This window comes from Anguilla rostrata, chromosome 1, assembly GCF_018555375.3.
Source record: "Anguilla rostrata isolate EN2019 chromosome 1, ASM1855537v3, whole genome shotgun sequence".
NCBI classification, from domain to species: Eukaryota; Metazoa; Chordata; class Actinopteri; order Anguilliformes; family Anguillidae; genus Anguilla; species Anguilla rostrata.
Window position 1 is genome coordinate 29,080,981 of NC_057933.1, and position 24,573 is coordinate 29,105,553.

The 24,573-nt window shown below is 38.4% G+C and overlaps 1 protein-coding gene across 3 annotated transcripts in view; it reads left to right on the top strand.

Annotated features, from left to right (window-relative positions):
* The window catches only part of impg1b (interphotoreceptor matrix proteoglycan 1b), a 32,808-nt gene extending 11,483 nt beyond the window's left edge, over nucleotides 1-21,325 (top strand). Inside the window, exons 9-20 of one of the 3 annotated variants that reach the window (XM_064333702.1) lie at nucleotides 626-846; nucleotides 1,170-1,231; nucleotides 1,340-1,522; nucleotides 3,057-3,387; nucleotides 4,099-4,706; nucleotides 5,403-5,492; nucleotides 15,427-15,646; nucleotides 17,189-17,399; nucleotides 17,682-17,867; nucleotides 17,969-18,152; nucleotides 19,186-19,269; nucleotides 21,083-21,325. In XM_064333702.1, coding sequence (XP_064189772.1) covers nucleotides 626-846; nucleotides 1,170-1,231; nucleotides 1,340-1,522; nucleotides 3,057-3,387; nucleotides 4,099-4,706; nucleotides 5,403-5,492; nucleotides 15,427-15,646; nucleotides 17,189-17,399; nucleotides 17,682-17,867; nucleotides 17,969-18,152; nucleotides 19,186-19,269; nucleotides 21,083-21,169 — 2,467 coding nt within the window. In that variant the 3' untranslated portion in view covers nucleotides 21,170-21,325. The remainder of the gene's footprint in view (nucleotides 1-625; nucleotides 847-1,169; nucleotides 1,232-1,339; nucleotides 1,523-3,056; nucleotides 3,388-4,098; nucleotides 4,707-5,402; nucleotides 5,493-15,426; nucleotides 15,647-17,188; nucleotides 17,400-17,681; nucleotides 17,868-17,968; nucleotides 18,153-19,185; nucleotides 19,270-21,082) is intronic. The other 2 variants (XM_064333718.1, XM_064333709.1) reach the window with 2 other exon arrangements.
* Nucleotides 21,326-24,573: the final 3,248 nt, after the last annotated feature.

Genomic DNA, 24,573 nt, shown 5'->3' on the forward strand with positions numbered 1-24,573 from the left:
ATTTCAGTTTTCAGTCTGCAGTGAAATATATTTTTGATATTCATTGAACTCTCTGATGACCTGCTGGCTCCACAATGGCAAGTATAGGGATTTCAATGGTTTACGGTCTAAAGCCAGAAAATACACTTCAGGTAATTCCAAAACAGCTTGTACAGTGCCATTGTCTTTTTAGAGTTCTCTACAGGCGATACATATGGACAGATTAATTTCACAGCATTTATTAAGAATTATGAACATAAAAATGTGTTTTTTATATTGCACATTCACTTTCATTAAGATGAAGGTCACACGTGCCATAGGAAATAGCTCCAAAAAAAAATAATTTTAAGCATAACATTTTGGAAGTACAGTCAATAATCATAACATACCCACATACAACCCCAGGTGACGTAATGTCACTGTGATTTAACTCAGAAATAATTTTCTTGCATTTTTAACCGTTGTCATTACCTATTAAAATTATTTAAGGGCATGGTTTCTCAAATAAATACTGAAATGCCTTGAAAACATGTTTGAGCACAGCTCATTATAATTTATCCGTACCAGTGGCCTATGACCTTTTCCACAAAAAACACAGATAATTATAATGCAGTACTTACTCCTTATTTGTTTTTTGGTTACGCAGATCTGGGGGCGAAACGGTGCGCTGTGCTGTGGTGTTTGAGACAGATGCAACAGGCTGTAACGACTACATGGATGAGATCATGCACACGGCCCATGGGGAAACAGAGCCTAAGGACACAGAGTTTGTCTCCGCTGGTCCAAGCCTGAAGGAGATGGTGGCCAAGGCCCTGAGCGACCAGACCTCCTTACCTGTAGATGTACAGTCTCTTAGCTTTGAGCCGGGTAGGCCAAAGCCAGAGGTTTTTTGTTTGCTTGTTTGTTTGTTTGTTTGTTTCTTGGCCAGACATAAATTTGAAGCTTATTATAAATGCACTGACATTTCTGCCCTTAAATGTTATTTTACTGGAAATAAATAATTTCTCCCAACAATGGCAATACATAACAAATGACGTAAGTGACAAATAGCGATAAAGATTCCAGACAGAAAACACATTACAGATGCATTATTTTCATTAATGCCCATTTTGCCAATTAGTTCAAAAGCCTTGGAAGTCTTAAAAAATGAATGTAACTGATTTATTTGTTAATTTTATATTTTTAACTAGACAATCTGCCACAGCCGACCATGCCAATAGCCACAGAAATTGCTGAAGAGCTAAATAGAGCTGTAAGTTTTTTGATTAATTTTCTTCAGGCAACACAGCTAAATTCAAGCATGACACAATTATGGCTTGTGAAATTAAAAACATTTGTCAATGGCAATCGCTGTTCACAGCCGCCAGAACCAGACTCCCACAATGAGCTGACGGTGGCTACACCTCAGCCAGAAGACGACGTAGAAAAGCCTCACGTCCGTGTCTCCCTTGCCCCTGTTGCGAGGGAAAATGACCTTGAGACCCTCCTGGACCCCACAGCCATTCCAGAAGAGGCGAATGTGAAAGAAATTAGCAACTCTGAGGTAAGTGAGCATCCCAGTGACATTGTCACAATAAGGTTGTTACAATTTTAATGTGGGGCATGGAACTGGGTGTGTGCCTTAATCAGCAAAGAAATTACAGTGCCGTAAAAAGTATTTGTCCCCTTTCTGATTTCCTCTATTATTGCATATTTGTCACACTGAATGGTTTCAGCTCTTTAGCCCAAATGTAATATTAGACAAAGGGTAACTGAGTAAACACAAAATGCATTAAAAAAAGATTATTTCATTTATTTAATGAAAAAAGTTATCAAACACCCTTATCACCCATGTGAACAAACAATTGCCCCCTTAAACGTAATAAGTGGTTGCTTCATGTTTAGCAGAAATAACTGCAACCAAAAGCTTCCTATAATTTGATATCAGTCTTTCAAATCGCTGTGCTGGAGTCTTATCCCACTTTTCTTTGCAGATCTGCTTCAGACAATTTGGTAGATTTTTCCAGCATGAAGTGCTCATTTTAGGTTCTACCACAGTCACAGAATCTTTATTTGGTTCAAGTCAGAACTTTGACGAGGCCACTCCAAAACTTAATTTAGTTTCTTTTCAGCCATTCAGACTTGCTTTTGTTTTTTTGGATCACTCTCTTGCTGCATAACCCAATTAAGCTTCAGCTTCAGCTCATGGACAGATGACCGGACATTCTCTTCATCTGTCTTTAGAACATTATCTCAAAATGCTTGGGGATCACGAAGGTGCATTTTTCAAATGTGAGACAAGTATTGATGTTTCTCTTAATTAGCAGTAGTTTCTGCCTTGCTGCTCTTTCAAAAATCCTTATTGTTGAGTCTCAAATACTTTCCTTACCTGAAGCTAGAGAGGCCTGTAGTTCTTTGGATGTTCCCTTGGATACATTTGTGACTACCTGGATGAGTTGTCGCTGTGCCCTTGGAAAATTTTGGAAAGGCTGGCCACTCTGGGGAAGATTCACCACTGTTCCAAATGTGCTCCATTTGGAGATAATGGCTCTCTCCGTGGCTCAGTGGAGTACCAGAGCCTAGGAAATTGCTTTGAAACCCTTTCCAGATTGATATATTTCAACAGCTTTTCTTCTCATCTCTTCTGGAATTTCCTGTCATTGTGGCATAGTGTGCTTATAGAAACTTTGTGCTGACTGCTGCACTCTGATGGTATGGTTCAATTTGAGTGAGGCTTAGATTCAGCAGGGCTGGCTGCAATCCACCCTGGATGTGTTCAATGAGCTGAATCGAATTATCAATTAAATTATCGAATTAAAGACAGGTGAATCAATAGGCTCCTAATTGGAAAAAGTATGGACACATGGCCACTAAAACTAACCATTTGGTACATAACAAATAATCCAAAGACAAAGCAAATCATAACAAATCAAACATGCATTGTGTTAACAAGTTTAAGGAAAGAATTACTTAACTTAAACACCTGTGCTCAACAACTATATAAGTAACAGTAACTAAAAAGGCCAGCATACACAGCAGTCCCCCAGGTTTGAGAACCACTGCCTTAACCAGTTTGTATTTATGACTTTGTTCCACAGGTTGATAGCATGGCCATAACATCAGCAGCTCCTTCCTTGGTTGGCCATGTTGTCACAGACAGTGTGACAGAGCCACCCAGTGCAGTGCCTCCCGCTACGTCTGTGTCACCCACCAGCCCGCCGGGTGAGCAGCCGCCAGCAAACAGTGACCCACAGCCGCTGCCTGAAGAGGGCACTGACAAAGTAGGTCTAGTGGAGGATGAACACCTTCCTATAGACCCTGAGGTGGCAGAAGGTGAAGGTGAAATCATTGTTCAGCATGAACCAACGGACACCATCGAGGATAGAGGTGTTCCAGAGGTGACCCCCATGCCAGAAAGTGGCGCAGCAGGTGAGATGCATTTGCCCCTTAAATGATGGAAGGTCAGAATTAGAAGTGTGATGTGTGAGGGCTACTTGTACTTGCTGAAGGAATAAATAATCAGGATACAGATTTGATAAGGGAAGTAATTATGTCCAGATGAGTATTCTATTTCAGGATCAAGTGCTTAGCTCATTTTTTCATTTGCATACACCCAGGCCATCTAACAAATAATTAATTAAGACCTTCAATAATGGTTGAGGTAAAGGTTGCAGAGGTTCAAAAGTGCAAAAATAAATGAGATTGGTGAAAATGCCAATGATGCAGAAAGTGGTGCGAGTGTCATGCAGCTAATTCGGTTTTAGTGCTAATTTGGATGCAAGTACACTGCATGCATAGTAATTGTGCAACTAATTCCTGCTGAAAGTACTGTGCAACTGTCATGTAAGCACATTCTTATTTGCACCTAATTGCATATGGACAGGATTCGTTTTGTGGACAGCTTCAAGGTTGAGGTTTGTGTCAGGGATAGGTCTAGGGTTCTTTTGGTGTGATTTGTAATTATGATGACAATATACATTAGTTATCCAGCAGGTAAAATGTAATTATACTGAGTGTCATTATTTGAGTGTTACACATTGTGGGGTTTTGCCTCATTAAGGACCCGTTGATGCTTATTAATATTGAGCTATTATATTTACATTTGCCTCTCTATTCATTTCTGCATTCTATGTTCTTCAGAGTTGCCATCAAACACAGAGACTGAATCTTCAGAGAACAGTGAAGGAGGGGCAGACGCTATACCGTTGGATGATAGCCCCATGCTGCCAGATGTCACAGCTACCTCGTCTACAGATCTAGAGCCCCCTGAAGCTCCATTAACCGAGTCCCCTACAGTCGAACTTGCAAGAGGACCCACAATGGTCGCTGTGACACTGGCTGATTTCAAAATGGAGCCAGAAGTGTTCACCACAGAGGCCATTGTTACGGTAACAGAAGAGCATGCGGTTCAAGACCAAGAGGATCGACCTCCTCCCAGTTTGGGGTCCCCATCGGGCGACGAGGGCACAAAGGACATCATGGGGGATCTGGATGGTGAGAGCATGGAAAGCAATGGCATGCAGGACTATGGGAGTGGATACCCCTCTGAGACGGGCGATCGCCCCTTCGAGTCCACGCCGCCCCCGCCACTCAAATACCTGACTACACCCTCGATGACCACGGCCAGCAAGGGCAAAGAGTTAGTGGTTTTCTTCAGCTTGCGAGTCACTAACATGAATTTTTCAGACGACCTTTTCAACAAGAGCTCCCCCGAGTACCAATCGCTGGAGAATACATTTCTCGAACTGGTAGGTAAACACATCTTTGTACTTGTCATTCTTTCTCTTCATAGCTTGTTTTCAGTTCTTCATTACTAGCTTCAGGCTGTGGACCATAACAATTATGATAATCTCAGTGTGCAGTGTATGAAGTCTGACACTGTGCTCTCTTTGGAGCTCTGCCATAGGCAGGACCAAAATAGTTTGTGTTCACCATTCTTGAACCTACTTTTTGGACAAATGAGGATACAAGCTGTGTCTTTACCTTATCACTGCTGTGTGGCTTACAGACCTTAAACTGTTGTTATCTTCACCTCACACATGAATTATTTATATTTACACTAATGCTATTTTCTTGAAAAAAAAAATCTCAGGAGATACTGTATGCTTCCTTTACATTTATACAGTTCAGGAAGAGCATTTAAGGTCCTAACTATTTCAATGACATCTGCTGCTATTAGCAAAGATACTTATCAAGATCTCTTCAAATGAACATTGTGGTTAGAACTTCTGTATGGACACGAGTGTAACCACGGGATATTTTTAGGACAGAGCCACTGATACTGGGTTTAACATTTGATGTAGAACACAGGCATCAAATTGGCCAGGGTATGTTTGTTTGAGCTGATGGAGAGAAAATGGCCGTTTAATGGGCTGCAGTGTGAACTGAGGCCCATCTTTATCACACCGACAGTTAAGTATTTTTGTTGTTGTTGTTTCGACCAGACACAGTTCTCTGAACCCAATGACAGGCCAAACCCAGGAGCCTCACAGAGATTTGAGAGCGGGAAGCAGAGGACATTAGCCTCGATACCGGTACCTCCTCATTGGCCTCAAACTTGTCACGCCTTGCAGAAAGCACAATGTGCTTCTCTCCTCTTCAACGGCTTTTCTCTCCAAAAATTCTTTCATAACAATTTTCAAACCTTGATCCGCTTTGCTTCTATTTTCCAATTATTCAGATTTCAAATTTAACATGAGCCGCAACCTATTTTTCTAACAATTACTACACCAGCAAGTGTATTTACTAATCAGCTTTGCAATGGCGCATTACCAAAATTAACCATCTTGTCAAAAAGTGGCATCCCTCTAGCTTTTAATTGCTTGTTGTCTTTGTTAGATTGTTCATTCTTTTAACCTTGAGAGGCTGCAATTTAGTTTCCTGTCACTCCTTATGAAGTGTCTTCTGTTTTATTTTCTGAAGAAAAATACCTCTATCGAGTGTATTCTGCCTTACTCTCCTGTATAAAATGGACCATACAGACACGTCCACATGGTTTTATTTCTGTTCAGATCAATCAAAGTGAGAAAGGGCTTTACAGCAGTAAGACACAGTTTATTATTTATGCATCATTTATTATTAATTTATTATAATTATGTGTTTATTATACCAAATATGTATTTTCCATCATGTTTCCTTGCCTTTTCAAGGAGCTTTAAAGAAAACATGGTGAGCCAGGGTGAGTTCACCCTGTCCTGCCTGTCTAACAAGGTTTTATATGTAACAATCAAACTAATCTGAGCAGATTGGATTTTTACAGATATATCTTTAAATCATGTTCTGGGCTGTGCTGCATTGTTATTTGAAATATTTTTACGTGCATGTATTTATTTTTTCTTGCTTGTAATTACATTTTCTCAACCAACAGTACAGTTTACCTCCATCAGTGGTCTCTTCAAAGCTGAACTTTCAGAAATGCTGGGAATGATAGCATCCATAATAAAAACAAACCACAGTACAAATCTTGTGGTGGCATGTGTGAAGTGTGTATGCAGATATAGACATTTAGGTGTGCATAAGAAACTTTGTGTAGGACATGATGACATCACAAAAGCATATCACATGAGAATATTGAATAAAGATGGTAGATGTGGTGAATAAAGTAGATAGTAACAAAACCGATTTACCTTTTATTTGAAATTAGAAAAATCTCCTCACTGTTGCTCAGTGAAAAGTATGCCTGCCAGAAAGTTTAAGGGCATTCAGTCACCTACTGACTGCCAAGAGTGTGAGTTTACCTCATTGTAAATTGTTTGTTGTGTATTTTATTTACAAGTTTAGAGCCTATCATCATTAAGATGTCTAAACAAACCTGTGGCTATCAGCCTAGACTTTACTGCCATGATTTTACAGCTTGTTGGCGTTCTAATTGCACAAGTGCAGCATAAGTGTTAGATTTTGCACGAAAGCCAAAAAATAATTTCTGTGTGAGTGCGTTTTGTTAGAATTTTTGTTTGTGTATATGTGTGTATGTGTATGTGGTGGTGAGGTACAACCAACAAACAGCTTGGAAACCACTCTGTTTTAAGTGCATTTCAATGGCCACCTAATACTGTTTGCCCTTCCACAACTTTCAACCCGAGTTATGTGATGAACATTCCTGAATAGGCCATTTTTTCTGTCTTGTGGAATTCTGATGTCTGTGGATTTGAGAGTAGTTTCCGTGGGTCTTTTGAACTGGTAGTATGTAGACGATATGGAGTGGTTTTGAGTCACATGAGAATGTTGTGATGGCTATAGCATGCTTGTGTGCCTGATGCAGGTCTGAATAAGAAGCTTTAGGTAATGCCAGTTAGTGTAAGTGCCTTGAATGTTTTACAAGAACACTTTTAGTTGTTTAAATCCACTTAAACCACATCAGTAGATGTGTGCATGTAGTATTTGAATTTGTGAATGTATGTGTCCTTATTGGTGTTTGGTACTTGAGGTTGTAAGTACATGCTTGTGATTATGTGGATGTGCATGTGGGTCCTTGTTTGAACAACTTTATTGGATAAGCTGCTTTGAATTTACAACTCACTCACAAGCTACTACAGAAACTGCTATATTCTCGTTCTATATCATTAAGAAAGCATGCTTACAAATAATCACATGGCTATCAATAACATATTAGTCCATCTGCAGTTAAAGGGGAATTTCACTTTATAACTTCTGGGGTATATCTAAATATCTAAATATCTAAATATTGAAGCAAGAAACCTAAAAACTATTAGGTGGCTTGCTTCAATGTGTGCTGTGAGCTTTAGCTTACTTCTTAAATATAGTTGCAATGAGAGGGTTTTGCGAACCAAAATTCTTGCAAACCATTTATGACAAACCTGAAAATGAACAGCCAATAAGGCAAATGGCCTGAAGAACAGGCTATACCCGCAGCAGTGTTACATAGTGGAGGTCGTTATCGCACTCTTCACCGATATGTTATGGTTTCAAATCCCTGGTGGTGCGCTACCATCGTACCCTTGACCAATGTTTTTGTCTGAATTGCCTTAGTCTGTATCCACCTGTTTAAACACATAATGTGTAAGGTTCCCCATATAAGAAGGTTAGCTAATAAAAAAATGAAAAGATCATTATTTATTTACACAACTTAGATGAAAACATTTTTACAAGCCATGAGGTCCCACCTCGCTATACTGCACAGCCCAGCGGTGTGCTCTGTGACCACCGAGCCAGCTCTGTGATTAATTTAACTGACAAAGTCCATTTTCTACCGAGCTGAACACACTGAAGTGGCAAACTCTTCGGCTAAAAACAGTAGCAGTTAGTTAGCGGAGTCAAATAGGATTACCAACTTATGCAAATGCGGGGTTTGAGTCGGAAGAAGGGTAACAGGATGTAAATGAAGCAGAGAGACAGGGATAGTTCACCACTGACTGGCTGTGTCCCGGCAGCATATTTACAAAGATGTTATAGATAAATCCAAGATGCCACAGATGCAGCCAGGCAATTCCATGTCACAGAAATAGGCACCGAGTTGCAGGGTGTCCGCCTGACATTCAGTCATCAGCTGGAATATTCAAGAATTCCAAAGTCGCACGGCCTGTAGTCACCTTATTAGAATGCTGCATTCAGAACAAGAATATTTTCAGAATGCAAAATGGTGGAGGGAGACCACGGAGTATTCCGTTAATGCTCTGCTAGAAAATATGCTGTGTCACATAAACACTTTATTTGGAATCATTAACCCTCTCAGAATAATTGGCTGGATCGTACGCTTTTTATATCTGGCTCATTATACATAGCAGATTTGTAAAAATGTCTGGGTGTGATGATGTTGGCGAGTGCAGCTCTGTCTCAACAATCTGTGCTTGCACTGACTCATTTCTGGGTGTTGGAGTTGGTTGCATTGGATGTAGGGATTTAGCATGGTATTTTGTTGTATTTTGAGCAATGCTAATAAACATAAAACAGTGCTCAAATGAAATGTAACCTTAATTTTCCAGCAGCCCTACCACCCAGTACCCTACACATGGCAAACTGCTGAAGCTAAGCATGATTGGGCGTGGTTAGTACTTGGATAGGAGACTTCCTGGGAGATGTATAGGTGGGCCACTGTACCTTCTGGAACAAATGGAAATCTAATTTCCTGTAAAGTGATGAGGGCACTGTGTAGTAGAAGGCACTTTCCTTTGGGTGAGACCATAAGCCAAGGTCCTGACTCACTGCGGATCATTAAAGATACCATGGCACTTTTCTAAAGAGTAGGGGTATTAACCCCAGTGCCTTGGCCAAGTTCCCATGGAAACTTGCTCTATATCTGATAAGCTACCCAGTCCCTGGCATTTATACCCACTTTGATTCCCCAGATTGTCACTGCAAAATAAAATAGATTTACAAGTGGACCTACCTGGTTAAATAGAAGGGAAAAAAAATACATAAAAGAAGCATGCTGACACTTGCCCTCTGTGCTCTCTTGAAACTGCATGGCAAATTCAAAATGCTGTTTATTTGAAATATGTGCTTTCTCCCATGAACAGCAAATTATGCATATTGAATACTTGCAAATAGCATTAGCTAAATAGCCTGACATTACCTTCACTAAGAAGAGGCCCTTGTCCAGAGTGACTTACAAATGTGGAGAACATGAGTGTTGGTCTCAGGAATACAGAGGTGAGAGATCACCAAGAAGGCACCAAATGCTCATTTACAATCAATTAATGTAGTTAACAAAACAGTGCATTCGTTCCGAATGTATGCACATGGCATGCAGAGCATATCCCTATGCTTTGCATGTTAATGTAGTCATTGAGAAAGCATTTGCTGAGCATCATTATTCGAACAGCAGTCAAATTGTAACATACCAAACCATGTTGCTAGAACCAGGCACCAATACAGTACATAATGGAAGTGTGCATTTTCCAAGAAGAAAATTAATTATATCCCTGTTTCTTAGAAAGCACTCAACAGACACCTTTTATGACCATAATGTAAATTACAGCCATTTAGCTTTAGCACTTAGTTCTCCTCTGAAAAAAAGTATTTCATAAGCATTTGCTGATTAAAACCATGTTGCATGGTAAACATATATCATTTTTAATTGTGACAATTTTATATGATACAGAGCCCTGCATTGATTCTTTTTCTGGAAAGGCATGCTGGTCCGTGGATGGACAAGAGCTACGTCCAAGTCAGTCGCAAGATGTTTGAAGGATATGTTGTAATGATGTCAATTATAAGTGTTGTAAAGAGGTTGTTTGTTATTTGTGTTTATTGTAATAACTGTTGTAACAGTGGGCCAAATGTTGACTGAACCTTTAATTATGAGCACAAGCTTTCCAAGTCGTGCACTGAGATTGGCTTAATGCCAAGACGCAATTGTGCCACTTGCACTCTGCTCAAATAAAATTAAATAAGTATGCTAAACCAGTGAGGCTTTTGTCAAGTACATACACCAGTCTTAATATTACTTAGATTTTTTAAATTTGTCAATAGACCTAAAGCTTTTTAGTGCTGCAGTTGAAGTTAAGGGCTACCTCACAGATGTTAGCCACAGTTCGTTTTATTCAGTTGACCGTTGAAGGTGAGTCTCACGTCTTTAATTGACCAGAATTCCTTAAGATGATACTTGAAACTGGGACATTGTCAGCTGAGAGAATTCAGAGAGGGAGTGGGGCAGCTGAACCGCTGAGAAATCTCAGGGTCATTGTCAGCTTATTAGTATTTATAATTATGTAATGTCTTTAATATCTGTAATATTAGGTCTGGTGCCATGATACAATAAGCTTTACCACATGCAGTTTTATTTCTACTTTACTTTTAACATTTAAAAACATTTTTAAGCTTTAAAGTTTTGTCATAGTAAATACAAAATTTGTTTCCCTCCTTTAAAATGGCTTCTTATCAGTTTGGAAGGTACTGTGTTGTCACATTTATCAATACAATCATTGATTTACCACACATGAAGAAAACATGTTCTACAGTATGTTTGATATCAACACTTGTTAAAAAACCTTTGCATAGAACTGACAGAACCTACATTCCAGTTGCGCTGTTAGAACTATTAGCTATTTGTGCAGAATACATGCATGCCTGACCCAAACCATCTTCTTTTTCACTCTCTATCATACTGTCCCTATTGACCAAGTTAAAAAGCAACTGTCCATCTGCCTAGTAATTACTTATGCATAAGGAACTCATTTTGTTAGACCCTCAGCAATACTGGTACGTAGTTGATATACCCCTTGAAGCACATCTTCTACTGCTTGACAAATGGGCCTTGAATGTAAGTACATTAAAATAGAATGCATATTTCTTCAGGGACATGATTGTGAGTGAAGTGTGTGTAAGTGATACCTACAGTGCAGTTCAGTACCAAAGTGTCACCAAAAATGAATTTATGAAGAATTCTTTGTCAAAAAAAAATTGTTTATTAGTAACGTGACAAACCTTTGAACATTTACAAGCTCGAGAGGGTAGAAGTACTGTGTGTCACCAGTAGTACTGCTCTACTAAGACTGCAAGCTAGACATGCTACTTCTAAATAGCCATCTTACTATTTTTTGGTTTAAGGTCACTAGTATTCAAAGAGAGAGCCTAAATATGTATCTCATCCAATCTTATCCAAGTTCAATGTGCACTCATTTAATTTATCATTTTTAATCAGCCACATAACCAAGCTAGACCTTTTGTGTGGCAACAAATTGCTATATCAGTCTCAGCATTAGAATCCTGAAACCTGTAAACTGTACATTTCCAAAGTGTTTGGCATCCAAGAGGGTGACTAAGATCAGCGGAAGCAGCAGATTATTTAACAGATCTCTTTAAAGTGCTCCAAGATAATTTGGGAGTTGTTATTTTATTGCCAGCTGCTATTATCTGGCTGATAAAATGCAGAATAGGTTTAAAGATGTTTACAATTGTGATTTAATTTTCTTACTGATATGGCCCATTTGCATACAGTTAAAAAATGCATAATATGTTTTTCTTCAGCATGCAGTCTTGGAATATACAGCTGCATGCTTGTGAATGTTCCCGTTGTATTTATCATCTGAATGGTGACATAAAGACATAGACAAGGCTGTAATAAGTAGGATCACAATTATATCCGAGCACCAAACACACAGATTTAAACTTGTATTACAGTCAATATGCCCATGAGGTACCCATAGGCACAGGATTAGCACAATCAAGTGACAAATCATGCAATAAGTGGTCATTTCTGACCCTCATAAAAGCAAGTTGCTGTCTTGTAATATGGAGTGGAAGGAAAGTAAACATGGTCTTGGAGAAACAAAGTGCACCAGTAGCCACCTGGTACAGCGCTCACAGAGGGATTAATTATATTCTGCAAAATTTGCAGTTAATCTGTATACGCACTCAAAACAATCAATCAACGAGAACGATCATAGAAAACATTACCAGTGGTGTTTATGTTTGTGTGAAGACCAAGAACAAGAGAGAATCGTCTGTCAGCAGGGCACACGGATCAGCGACAGATAGATAACATCTGTCATTTTTAGTGGAATGTCATGGTGTAAATATTTCACTAGGAAAACTGGATAACCTGAAATTGAATGCATTTCTCAATGAGCATGTAAATCAATAGCCTCTTCAAAACAGTTTATGCAGACGTACATACCGTGAGCTCCCGATGCTGTCTGACAGAGGTTTTATGGGTACAGCTCACATTAATCACAGAACATGGCAGAAGACTTTTTGAAACGATTCAGTGGTCTGAGTGTGGAGAAATCAGAGTATATGAAATCTACTATAAAAAAATCTACCAGTCTCAGCATTGCACAGGGCAGACAAAGCAATAAATAGCCTACCCATCAAAATATTCAGAGAAGTTGCAGAGAAACTGGAAACACATCACAACCCAAAAGCAACTGTTCGTGAAGCTGTTAGGGTTTCTGGCCCAATGCAACTCTGTACACTTGACTTGACGAAACACCCTCTGGTAATAATTGTCTAACAGGTATGATCAAAGAAGGTTCTACTGATCCCACATCCTCCAATACACACTGATAAACATTGGATGAACATAAAATATTACTTTGATTTGTTGCACCTTTTTTAAGGTTTTCTTCTAAATGAACCTAGACATTTTCCACTGAGGTTTATTTAATGAAACACTTTTTTCAGAACAGGTGAGATAATTCTGTTTTTGAAAAACTGGCCCAACCAGGAAGCAATGTTTATTTATTTATATTTATTAGTTTGTTTATTTTTTTTTTTTCATTTTTGGCATAATAAATATACTGAAGCCTTGATAGTAGCTATGTAGCTATGTGAAATAATATCCATGCTGTCTATGAAAAAATATAATTTTTAAAAGTTTATTTAAAAACTTATTTATAAAACATTAATGGATCCCTTGAGAGTTGCTGAGTAATGAACTCCTACACCTGTGCCTGTTAATCATGCTTCTTATGCCTGACTCTTTAGATTTTTGTTGCAACCCATCATTAAAGAGGCTTTTTCTGCAATGTGTACAGATATAATGGCTTAAGTTAATGAAGTATTATGGATAAGTAATACATATTTGAGTGTGTACAGGTTTGGGATTGCCAAATCAGAACAGGAACCAGTAGACTGAGGGACAGTTTGTCAAAACAGATGCAAGTCTAGATACCACAGCTCTACATTACAGTTATTTAAATCTATGAGTTTCAATTTTGTGCACCAACCCACACAATGGTATACACCTATTTGCAAAGTGAAATACAAATATATAAGCTACTATGTAGCTAGAATATAGTTGATATTTATGTCATTTACTTTGACGTAATATAGTATAGAGAGTATTGTGACTGGCCAAATTGGGAGGGAGTGTGGACACAGAGTGTCCTTTTCCATGCACTGGACGCATACCACTTGTCAAACTTTTAAGTGTGTTGAAAATTTAGCGAAATACTCAGGTGTCCATCCTAATATCAGTCCATTTGCTTGCTGTTGTTATTGCCAAGCACAAGCAGAGGGCACATCATCGTATTGACCCAGCCTCCTCCTTGAGGCCGATAAGTAGAACAAGGCTCCTAATGCTACTTATCTCTCAGTGAAGACACAGGACTGCTGTGTCAAGGCATTGTGATCTTTCCCATCCCTCTACTGCCTTTTCTAATTGGGCATTTATTCTTTTTATACCCTTAATCAAGTATTCTCTCACATGATACGACATTCCTACGCTTGCACTAGTACATTAAACTTTGGTGACAGCAGCTGGCAAAATAATCAATGGAGTCGATGGTAGAATCCAATTTTTTGTGATATGAAACTTTGAGGCAAAAAGAGATATATTTGAGAAGTATTTCCGTAAAGCCAGCATGTCTGAATGTGCTTTTAGCTCATAATGAGATTTCATTTTATCCCTTTCATATTTAATGAAAGGGAAGTTTCAACTGTCCAGGAAGATAATTCAAACATTTAATTTTAGGAAACTTATGAATAAGTCTTATATTGGATTTGTTATCATTATCACAAATCCATTACCATTATCTTCTGATTTGATAGTAAGATCTTTCTGTCAGTTTAAAACAAAGGTTCTGTACTGTAGCCAACTAAACCCAAGCTGCTTCAGCATACTAACCTTGGATCATTTGCAGCTATATTCAATTACTCGTATCTGTGCTGAAATTCCTCTTTTAAAAATCAATTTCTTTTTGAAAGGTAAGTATTTTTTCCAACATTTTCGCAACAACTTGGAATCCAGCCATTTTTTTTAATGTACTTTGCTAGCATAATGTTTAATCCGCAAGAAATGCTGAGTATATCATTTATTACAAGGAGTCATGAATTCAGATGTCTAAAATCACAATGTTTTGCATAGATCTATACTTGTATCTGTCAAATACAGCTGATTTTGTTTTTATTATACCAACTGCAATCTTTCAATCTCAATTTTGGGGACTGACAACTCTATAGAGCTTGCAGGATAATTTCCCTAATGACTGGTTCCTGGAAGGCAGCTGTCAAGTGTATTCCCAAATGTATTAGAACCAGCAATACCTTCTAACCTGACTTAAATCAGTCTGATCAAAGGCAATAAGTCTGGGAAGACACCTGTGTTCTTCCAGGGCCTAGTTGTAGTCTGGAAAATTATGTTTCTAAAGCTTCAGTAAAGATGGTATTGTGAGCACTTTAAAGTCAGCTGAGTTCATCATTTTAAAACAAAGATTTGAGTTTATGCTTAACAATGCTTCACAGTGTTAAATATGTGTAAAAATAAAATAAACAAGACTAATTCCTCTGTTGAAACACTGTTATAATGATATTGTTGTCATTACCTCAGTAATCACTCTCTGTTACAATCTAAACTTATTATCCGTAATTAATCAATATGGTAAAAATCAAAAGGTTCCATGTGTGGGTGTTGTGTACTGAATATGAAAATGAAAACCTGAAACTAAAAAACTTTTTGGATTCTGTGGAACAATGCAACTAATGCTCAAGGACAAAAAAATCATAGAGGTTTTTATTATTCTTTTTTTTTACGTGGGCTTAACTTTGTGTTTTTCATCTTCTTTACAGCTTCTCCCATACCTGCAGTCTAATTTAACAGGGTTTAAAGAGTTAGAGATACTCAACTTCAGGAACGGCAGTGTTGTGGTCAACAGCAAGATGAAATTTGCCAAGTCTGTACCATATAACATCACAGAGGCTGTGCAGTGCGTTCTTGAGGACTTTTGCAACGCAGCATCTAAACGCTTGGACATCGAGATTGACAGCCGTTCCCTGGACATCGAACCCGGTAAGAGGTTAGGAATCAGGCAGCTTTATTTGGAATCGTAGGTCACCCTAGTATGATCTTACTGTATCTGAGGATTGTCGGATGAAAGCCATTTTATGTACTGTATGACTGAATCAATTTCCATATGTTTTATATAGGAACCTTAAACAGAAACAGCAGTTTTTGTGTTGAGTCCCCCATCTCCTACGGTGCAAAATCAAATTTATGGATAACTGTCGGGTGTTTCATTTTGCATGTATTGTTAATGCATAAAATAGCAGTGAGTATCTAGGCTTGGTTTTAGCCTTTGTTTTCATCTGGGGAGATTGCAATTGGAGTCAGAGGCATATATCATCACAAAGACTAGAGAACTAACTATGGATGAAAAACAACTAATCTGTCAACTGAGAGAACTGAATAATTCATTAAGAAGAATATAAACTGGGTATATGAAGTGCATATGTTTGGGAAGTTGAAAAAGAAAGAAACCACAGGTGGACTCAGAAATAAACACTGAACAGGTCGCTCAAGGAAGGCAACTGCAGTTCATGACAGATGAATCCTAAGAGCTGTGAAGAAAAACATTGGTCAGAAGAGTTCTGGAACTAATAATATAAGTTATATGATGAGTTCTCAGATAAGGGCAAAATACATTTTAACCAAGGCAATGGGAAGCCAAAAGTGTGGAGCAAGATAGCAACGTACCCCCCTCGTCTTTGTAACATGGAGGTAATATCACGGCTTAGGCATGTCTGCAACGTCTGTTGATAATGTACTGCTGTAGGATGAATTTGGAAGTGTACTCATTTAGTCTGGCTATGCACAAAGAAATTCCTCCAACCTCATTTTCTGGTGCAACATCCTGCAGAAAGACAATGACCCCAAACACGCTGCCAGACTCCAGATTTAAATCTAATAGAGCATGCACTTCACTTTCTGAAGAGGAGACTGAAGACAGAAACCCCAAAAACAAAGATTAACTGAAAGTTGCTGCAGTGAAGGCCTGGAAAGACATTTCCAAAGAAGATACCTAATGTTTGGTGATATCAATGAGTCTTACACTTACATTTAAGGGCAAGACAACCATATATTAGACTTCATTGTTTTGACTTGCTTTTAAATTAATCTGTTACCTTCATTCAATGCTCAAATGAGGAGGGGAGAGGGGGACTCAACAAAAAAAAAACAGCTGTTTCTTTAAAATGATAAAGTTATATATATATATATATATATATATACATATATATATATATATATATATATATTTATATATAATAATTTTTTTTTTAATATCGGGAAACATAAGAAGTTTTTGTAGAGTGCTGTCTGCTAATGCTGTTCTTATTGAATGCTTCAAAATGCAATATAGCGCTAAGCCTTTTTAAACAACACTCATGAAAAAAGCAGCTCCATAAAAATTTATAAAATGCCCTTGAATGATAGTCCGATGTACAAGGATAGTCAGGGGACGGAAACAGATGGATAGACGAGTAGAAGCCGCTTCATTAATACTAATGTGACATTGCCTCTCGCACGTCTGTTTTGTTTTTTTTCTCTATTTAGCTGATCGAGCGGACCCTTGCAAGTTTTTAGCCTGCAACGAGTTCTCTCAGTGTGTGGTGAACAGATGGACCAAGGAGGCCGAGTGTCTGTGTGATCCGGGGTACGGCACGCAAGATGGCCTTCCCTGTCAAAGCGTCTGCAGCCTCATGCCGGACTACTGCCTCAACGGCGGGCAGTGTGAGATAGTCCCAGGTCACGGAGCGACTTGCAGGTACCTGAAAACAAAATGGTGGGCTTTAGGGGGTTCCTGAGATATCTCAGACTGTTTTGTTTATCGCTGAACGGGTGCTATGATGGACATTCGGCCCAGCCTTGTGCCTTATTTGTACATCCAAAGCAAATGTTAGCCTGTCACTCGATGTCAGCCTGAATTTGCTTCTGTCGTTTTGTGGTAAACTGCAGAAGAGTAAGTCTGTGGCACACTTTGACCAAACAAACTTTCTGTTTTGCTCATCTGACTGGTCTCTCTGTTTCTTCTTTTAACCTTTCTTAGGTGTCCTGTCGGGAAGTACTGGCATTTCCATGGAGAACGCTGCTCTGAGCTGGCCTCATTGTCCGTAGACCCCATGCTTATCGTAGCGGGCATAGTGGGGTCCCTGATTCTTGTGTTTGCCATCATAGGGATCTTGGTATGCATTAACAAGAAATGCGTTGGGACCAGAAAGACGGTGACTTTGATGTAAGTATGTCTCTGTATGCATTTAGCTTTTCAATAGCGTTTTGATTTACAGGTTGTTTGATGCCACAGGCCCCATAAAAAATCCCCTGTCTCTTCCATAGCCACGCTCACAGCCCTTTTGCACTCGGGAACACTGCAAGGCTGAACCCGGTTTTTGAAAATGACAACGGTGTCATGACTCAGTTTACCGGCTCTTATTACACTTTGAGCACAGGTGCCGGTTCCTCCGGCAGCTCTCAGCAAGACACATTGCACACGATTGAAAACATACACCTCAGCGTCGAGGTAAACCCCACGGCTCTAGTGTCCTCTTATGCTAACAATGCTAGCGCTCACTGGATAAACACTAACTCAATTCTTTATACGTCTGTTGGTTTGTCCTGCTTTCTTTAACAGTGTTTTCTCTTCCAAGCAATAGTCTGTCCCACTCAGCTCAACTTTGGGGCACAAACTAATTAACCAAGGCTATGAGAAAGTATCTTCTTTTGAGCGCAGTTTATAACACAATGAAACATTGAAAATGCAGTACTATGGCATTAAAATATTAACAATAATAATAATAATAATAATAATAATAATAATAACACATTTAATTGATGTATATAAAACAAAACTTACATTAAGACATATCATCAGACATAGCATATAAATTTGACCCTTTCCCATATTCTGCAAATATGCTGGAGAACTTGAATATTTGAATGATTTATCTGGTTACAATGATACTTATGTCACATATTAAGCTGGATAATCTTTTAAAATGTAGTCCAAAGTACATAAACTACTAGCCTCCATCACTTAAAACAGCTTGACATAACATAATTTGAATACATGATAAAATATAATTATGAAGGAATTTATTTTTATACTGCCAAAATTCACATAATTCTGGCATATATTGTCACATTTTTAGGCACAGTATGTCTCAGACTGTATTTCAGATTACTTATTTCTTGCAATGTGACAGTGCATTCCAGAATTTACTGAAGGCGCAAAACATACAGTATATGACCGTAGTTGATTCATGCACAAAAATATTCACAAAAACAAGTTTTCTCAAAAGAGGATGCTATATCAACCAACTCTTTAATCTCTTGGTTTAAATCTCTTTCTTTTAACGAAGAACTGTGCCCGTGTAGACATCCTGATTAAATTACAGTCCTTCTGCCAGCATCACTAGATGTAGGCTACCTCACCTTGCATTGAAAAAATGTGTGGTGCCAAGTGATTGCTTATTTTCCCTTTTAATCAATTCCTTGTTTATTTTGGGAGATATTTCTCTAGGTGAAAACACTGATTTCTCGGTCCCCTTTCACAGATACCCAGGCAAATCTACACAACCAGATCAGACGAGCTAGTGCCTGAGATGGTTGATTTTCACCGCTGTATACCACATAATGAGGTGAGATCCTACAGTAGTCCTCTTCTCTAAAACATAGTCATTAGGTTACCTTGCAGATACCATTGGGATGATGTCTGATTAAAATCTGATTTGTGTTTCCTGGGGAACATATTTTAAAGGAACCCCTAGCTGTTGGGGTAATCAACCAAGAATAAACCAACCCCTGCATTCAATCAAAATTTAAGTAATTTAACGCAAAAATCATTTATCTGTTGCCGTAATGACCTGGACATAAAAACTAGGTATGTCTGAGGAAAATCTACTCTAACATTTCACTGTGTAAAGGCTTAGTTGGAAAACTTTTATGTGTATAAATGTTATCTATTGAACTCTTGGTAAGTTTGAAGCTTGTTGATTGACTAAGAAATTGGGTAATATCAGAAGAATAGCTATATTTACACATTATCTATTAGTACAAATCATTATTAATCTGTGACAGCTGTGTTCATCTATTGTAATGTCTAGATAAACAAAATTAAGGAAATATAATCATGTCAGTTTGTCAAACCCAAAATGTATATACAACGTGAACTCGTTGCTCACATTGACACATGCTTTAAAGAGTATTTAAAGGGGCAGTTTGCACAAAAATGGTCTAGGCCAATCAAAAACATACATTAAACAGAAATATAATATTTTTAAAAGCCCAGAAAGTGAACTATCCCTCTTGTCACTAATAATGCCAGTATGCATTGATGTGTAAATGAAACACCCTTTGCAAAGACCCTGTGTTTTAACTGGTTCATTAAGAAAAGCCATAAACAAATAATAAAATTCCTTTTGATCAAAGTAAACTGTTTTTTTTATATGAGAGCAGAAGGACTGAGACAACATGTTCATTCTCTAATTTATTTATTTATTTATTTTTATTTTTTTACTTTTGATTGACATTCAATTAAAATGACTCACACTAGTGAGTTAGCTGGCTTGCGAAACAGGGAAAACGAATTCTGCATGAAAAGAACAGGAAAATATTTGTACTAAATAATGATAGTCCCAGTGATAGGAACATTAGCAGAGAGGGATCTGAAACTGTCTTTAGGGTGCGTATTTAAATGGTGACTACCATTCTGTCTGCATTGCTAACAAACTTGGTTATTAAGCTGAGTTAGGTTACTAGCTTGATAATTTCATTGCACCCTGTCTGATACAAGCCATAAGCATAATCTTGAACCAGGACGACACAGTGGTAGCACTATTGCCTCACATAAAGAAGGTCCCATGTTTGAATGCCGGCCTGGGCCTTTCTGTGTGGAGTTTGCATGTTTTCCCTGTGTCCGGGTACTCTGATTTCATCCCACAGTCCAAAGACATGCAGGGTAGGTTTGGCTAAATTGCCCATAGGTATGAGTGTGTGAGTGAATGGTGTGCCCTGCAATAGATTGGCAGCCTGTCCAGAGTGTATTCCTGCCTCTCAGCCAATGCATGATGGGATATTCTCCAACATTTACTGCTGATTGGTGAAAAAACATATGTCATGTAAATGGTAAATAACATCACAAACAAGGCTTTCATGAACTAATAATAAATCCTCCAGCACTGGGCAGTATGATAACACTTCCGGTTTCAGAAACCTCATTCAATTTTTGTAAATAACAAGTGCTTCATGTCATAGCCCTTATTTTTTTATTTACAAATGTTAAAATGTATTATTTTTAATGCATTTGCTCTTTAAACTTTCATAGAGCAATAAAATCTTTCTGAATAATAATTCCTCCATCTTTCTGAATTTCAATTTTTTTTTTCTTTCAGTTTTCCAATCAATCTTGGAATACTATTCAGTTGGCAAATAACAAGCTCTCTATCTCTTTAGGCATGGCGATTAACTCACGAGTACAGGACTTCCTGTTGCCTCCTGAGAGCGTCGGATAATGAATGCGCTGAAGTGACCGTTTTGTGAACATGGAACATTGTGAACATTGGAAGAAACTAATTAGAGACCAAGAGGACCCTCCTCGCTAGCATCAACCAGATGTCGCTAGCTTCCGCCAAAGCACGGCTTTCTTGTGGGACTTCACTGGCAGCTGTCAACATTGAAGGGGCGATCAAATGGAGTTAACTGGGTCCGTGAAGTTGGAAGGGTGGCTGCGTGCGGCGTGGGGGGGGGGGGGGGGGGGGGGGGGGGATGGGACAGGGTACTGTTTGAGTCCGTACAGCGCAACACTTATGTCTGTGTCCGCATGGTCAAGACTAGGAATATGTACCCACTGGTATACCTTTGACAGAGGTTTCATATTTCCCTCACAATGAGGCATTTATTTTCAAATCAATACATGGTTGTGTATGAAGTGCAGAGGCTACATCGCAACAGAATGGACGTTGTTTTGATGTTTTTAGTAAATATTCAGCATCCCAAAAAGAAAGTGAACGTAATAAAATGAATTAATTTTATTTTCACATTATTTATAGAAATCGCCATGTGTTCATTTAAGTACTGTGAGTTGATGGATTTTTAAAAAATGTCTTAATGTGTTAAAATGTTAATTAAAATGTTTTAATTAGGTGTTTACATGTTCAAAAAAGAAGACAGTCATAACCATTATCTGTACTTAAAAATGCTGGTGGTGGTTCATAGGCTTATAGATTTTTTTATCATTAAATCAAAGTCATAAATGTCTATATGTTCCTGGAAAATAGCATCAGACATCTTTCAATGCAGAGCATTTATGCAGCTTGGAAAATACTGTAGGTCTTTCTTTTTTCTTTTTGTACTGTTCATTGAATTGCAAAATTAAATATTTTTCCAACAAAAGCATTGCCATTCCTTATCTAATCTTTTCTTTAAAATTTTTTTTTTCTGTGAATGGTTAATTCAGTCTCTGATGATTGTGTCACGTGGGGCTCACTAAAATCATGTGACACTGTTTCTCACCAAAGTGCAATTAGAAAATACGTTGGTGGCTGTTTTGCTCACACCAAAAAAAAAAGAAGAAAGAAAGAAAGATTGTTTACAGTGAGCCCAGGTAAATTAGCTTTAACAAGGTAGTGGAATTCTATCTAGTGAGAAGATAACATATTCTTCACTTCTTATGGTAAGGTTGGGGTAGCGCCCGTCAATTTGAAAGGTGCTATAGTGTTCAATTGGAAATTTTCAGAAAAAACAGCAGGAGTTCAAGAAAAGTTGTCGGATTTAGCTACAATGTTAACACTGATCCTTCTTGAAAAACATATGACTACACAAACAAGCCTGAGAGAGGTAGATTTTGTTTTGGCTCCCGCCATTAAGAGGATCAATCCTCTGAAGTTCTGAGGCTTTTGTTTGACTTACCTCCCCCGAGCACGTTCTTTGATAAATGGGGTTAGCCGACCGCTTTGACAAAGGGGTCGATTCATGGTGTTTTTTTTTTAGGCCAGTCCGTACCGCAAGCGGTTTTAAACCATTGACAAACACCCAAAGAAGCTTTTAAACCATGAAATCCACCTTCCGCAGGCTGCAGGGACCAATAATCTAACCCTGTGATGTTATCATTGGAGGTGGCTTACTCAGTACTTCACCAGTAATTATATATGTGTATGCGTATATATACATATACACTCACCGGCCACTTCATTAGGTACTTGCTAGTACCGGGTGTGGTCTTCTGCTGTTACCTGTTCAGGTTCGACGTGTGCGTTCAGAGAGTTTCTGATTCGGTTGTAACGAGTGGTTATTTGAGTTACTGTTGCCTTTCTATCAGCTCGAACCAGTCTGTCCATTCTGCTCTGACCTCTGCCATCAACAAGGCATTTTTGCCCAGAGAACTGCCGCTCACTGGATATTTTCTCTTTTTCGGGCCATTCTCTGTAAACCCTAGAGATGGTTGTGCGTGAAAATCCCAGCAATTTCTGAAATACTCAAACCAGCCCGTCTGGCACCAACAACCATGCCACATTCAAAGTCACTTAAATCACCTTTCTTCCCCATTCTGATGCTTGGTTTGAACTTCAGCAGATCGTCTTGACCATGTCTACATGCCGAAATGCATTGAGTTGCTGCCACGTGATTGGCTGATTAGATATTTGCGTTAACGAGCAGTTGAGCTGGTGTACCTAATGTAGCGGCCGGTGAGTGTATATATATATATATATATATAATGTGTGTGTGTTCTTTTTTATGGAGGGGAGGGGGGTATATTTGACTTCTGTTTTTGGTCCAGTACCACTTGAAAAAAGATAGTGTCCCTTAAATACTAGCTTCCTGGACTAGTCAATTCTAAGCAGGCGATATGCATGATATAGCACTACTAATTAGGGCCATCATTTTAATATCTTTGCGCCTTTCATGAACAGATTAATTAAATTAAATTAATTTAAACCATAATTTAAAAAAGAGAGAAATCCAATATCTCTTCCCACATTTTGGCTCACAAGGGTTATCGTTATCTGGTGTTTTACATATAAAAGAATAAAGTCATTAACTTCAAAACAACAGTGCGGGACAAAATTAAACTGCATGGATGCTCGCTAAATTCTGAAATTGATCTCTTCTTAGTGATCGTACAATTTCAGTTTTCTGAAGGAAATGTCTTATAGTGCATGAAGTTAAATTGAATATGGTGTGTTGTACTTTTGTATACCTGCTATAAGGATATCTGTGGATAAATAAGTTTTATAAAAGCGATATGAAATTTAAACCTATGTTTTACCATAAGTACTGGCACCGCTTAGGGGTTGATGTTCTAACACCACCCCCTAGCCATGCCAACATTCATGCTATATTGTGGGTCCTTGCACTATACAATTTTAAACCGAATATATTATTGAATAAAAATTCTATGTAACCAAAGAAACACTAAAGCAGTTTTCTTAATTGTATTCAGCACATTGATCATCAAATATATCTAGCAAATAATCAAGCAAATTTATTCACAAGTTTACTGCTTAACAGAAATTGCTATTCAATACAGAGACTGAAAAGATATTGGCATATTGATGTGATGTTTGGATATCTCAGCATTGGCTGCTGTGATTTCAGTAGCCGGCTCTATGCTGCACGGCTTGAAAAACAATCCCTCTCTTTTCTTCTTCTCACTGAGTTACATCCCCAGTCCCTTGAGCAATACAAATTTTGCCAATCGTTTGTTCTTTTTGAAGTGCAGAGATTGGAGATGTTCACATTACACGTTTCTGTGGTTGGTTAAAGTCTGTTTTCGTGCTCAAGATTTGGCCGTTAAGCTCATCCAGCTTGCGGGTTAGAGAATTTTCGAGAGTAGCAGTATATGGTTTTATTTATTTATTTTAAAGACTTATTTGTTTGATGCAATTGTCCGTATTGTCACAGTTGTAACACAGGGGGCATAGCGCACAGTACAGCATTCTTGGCAT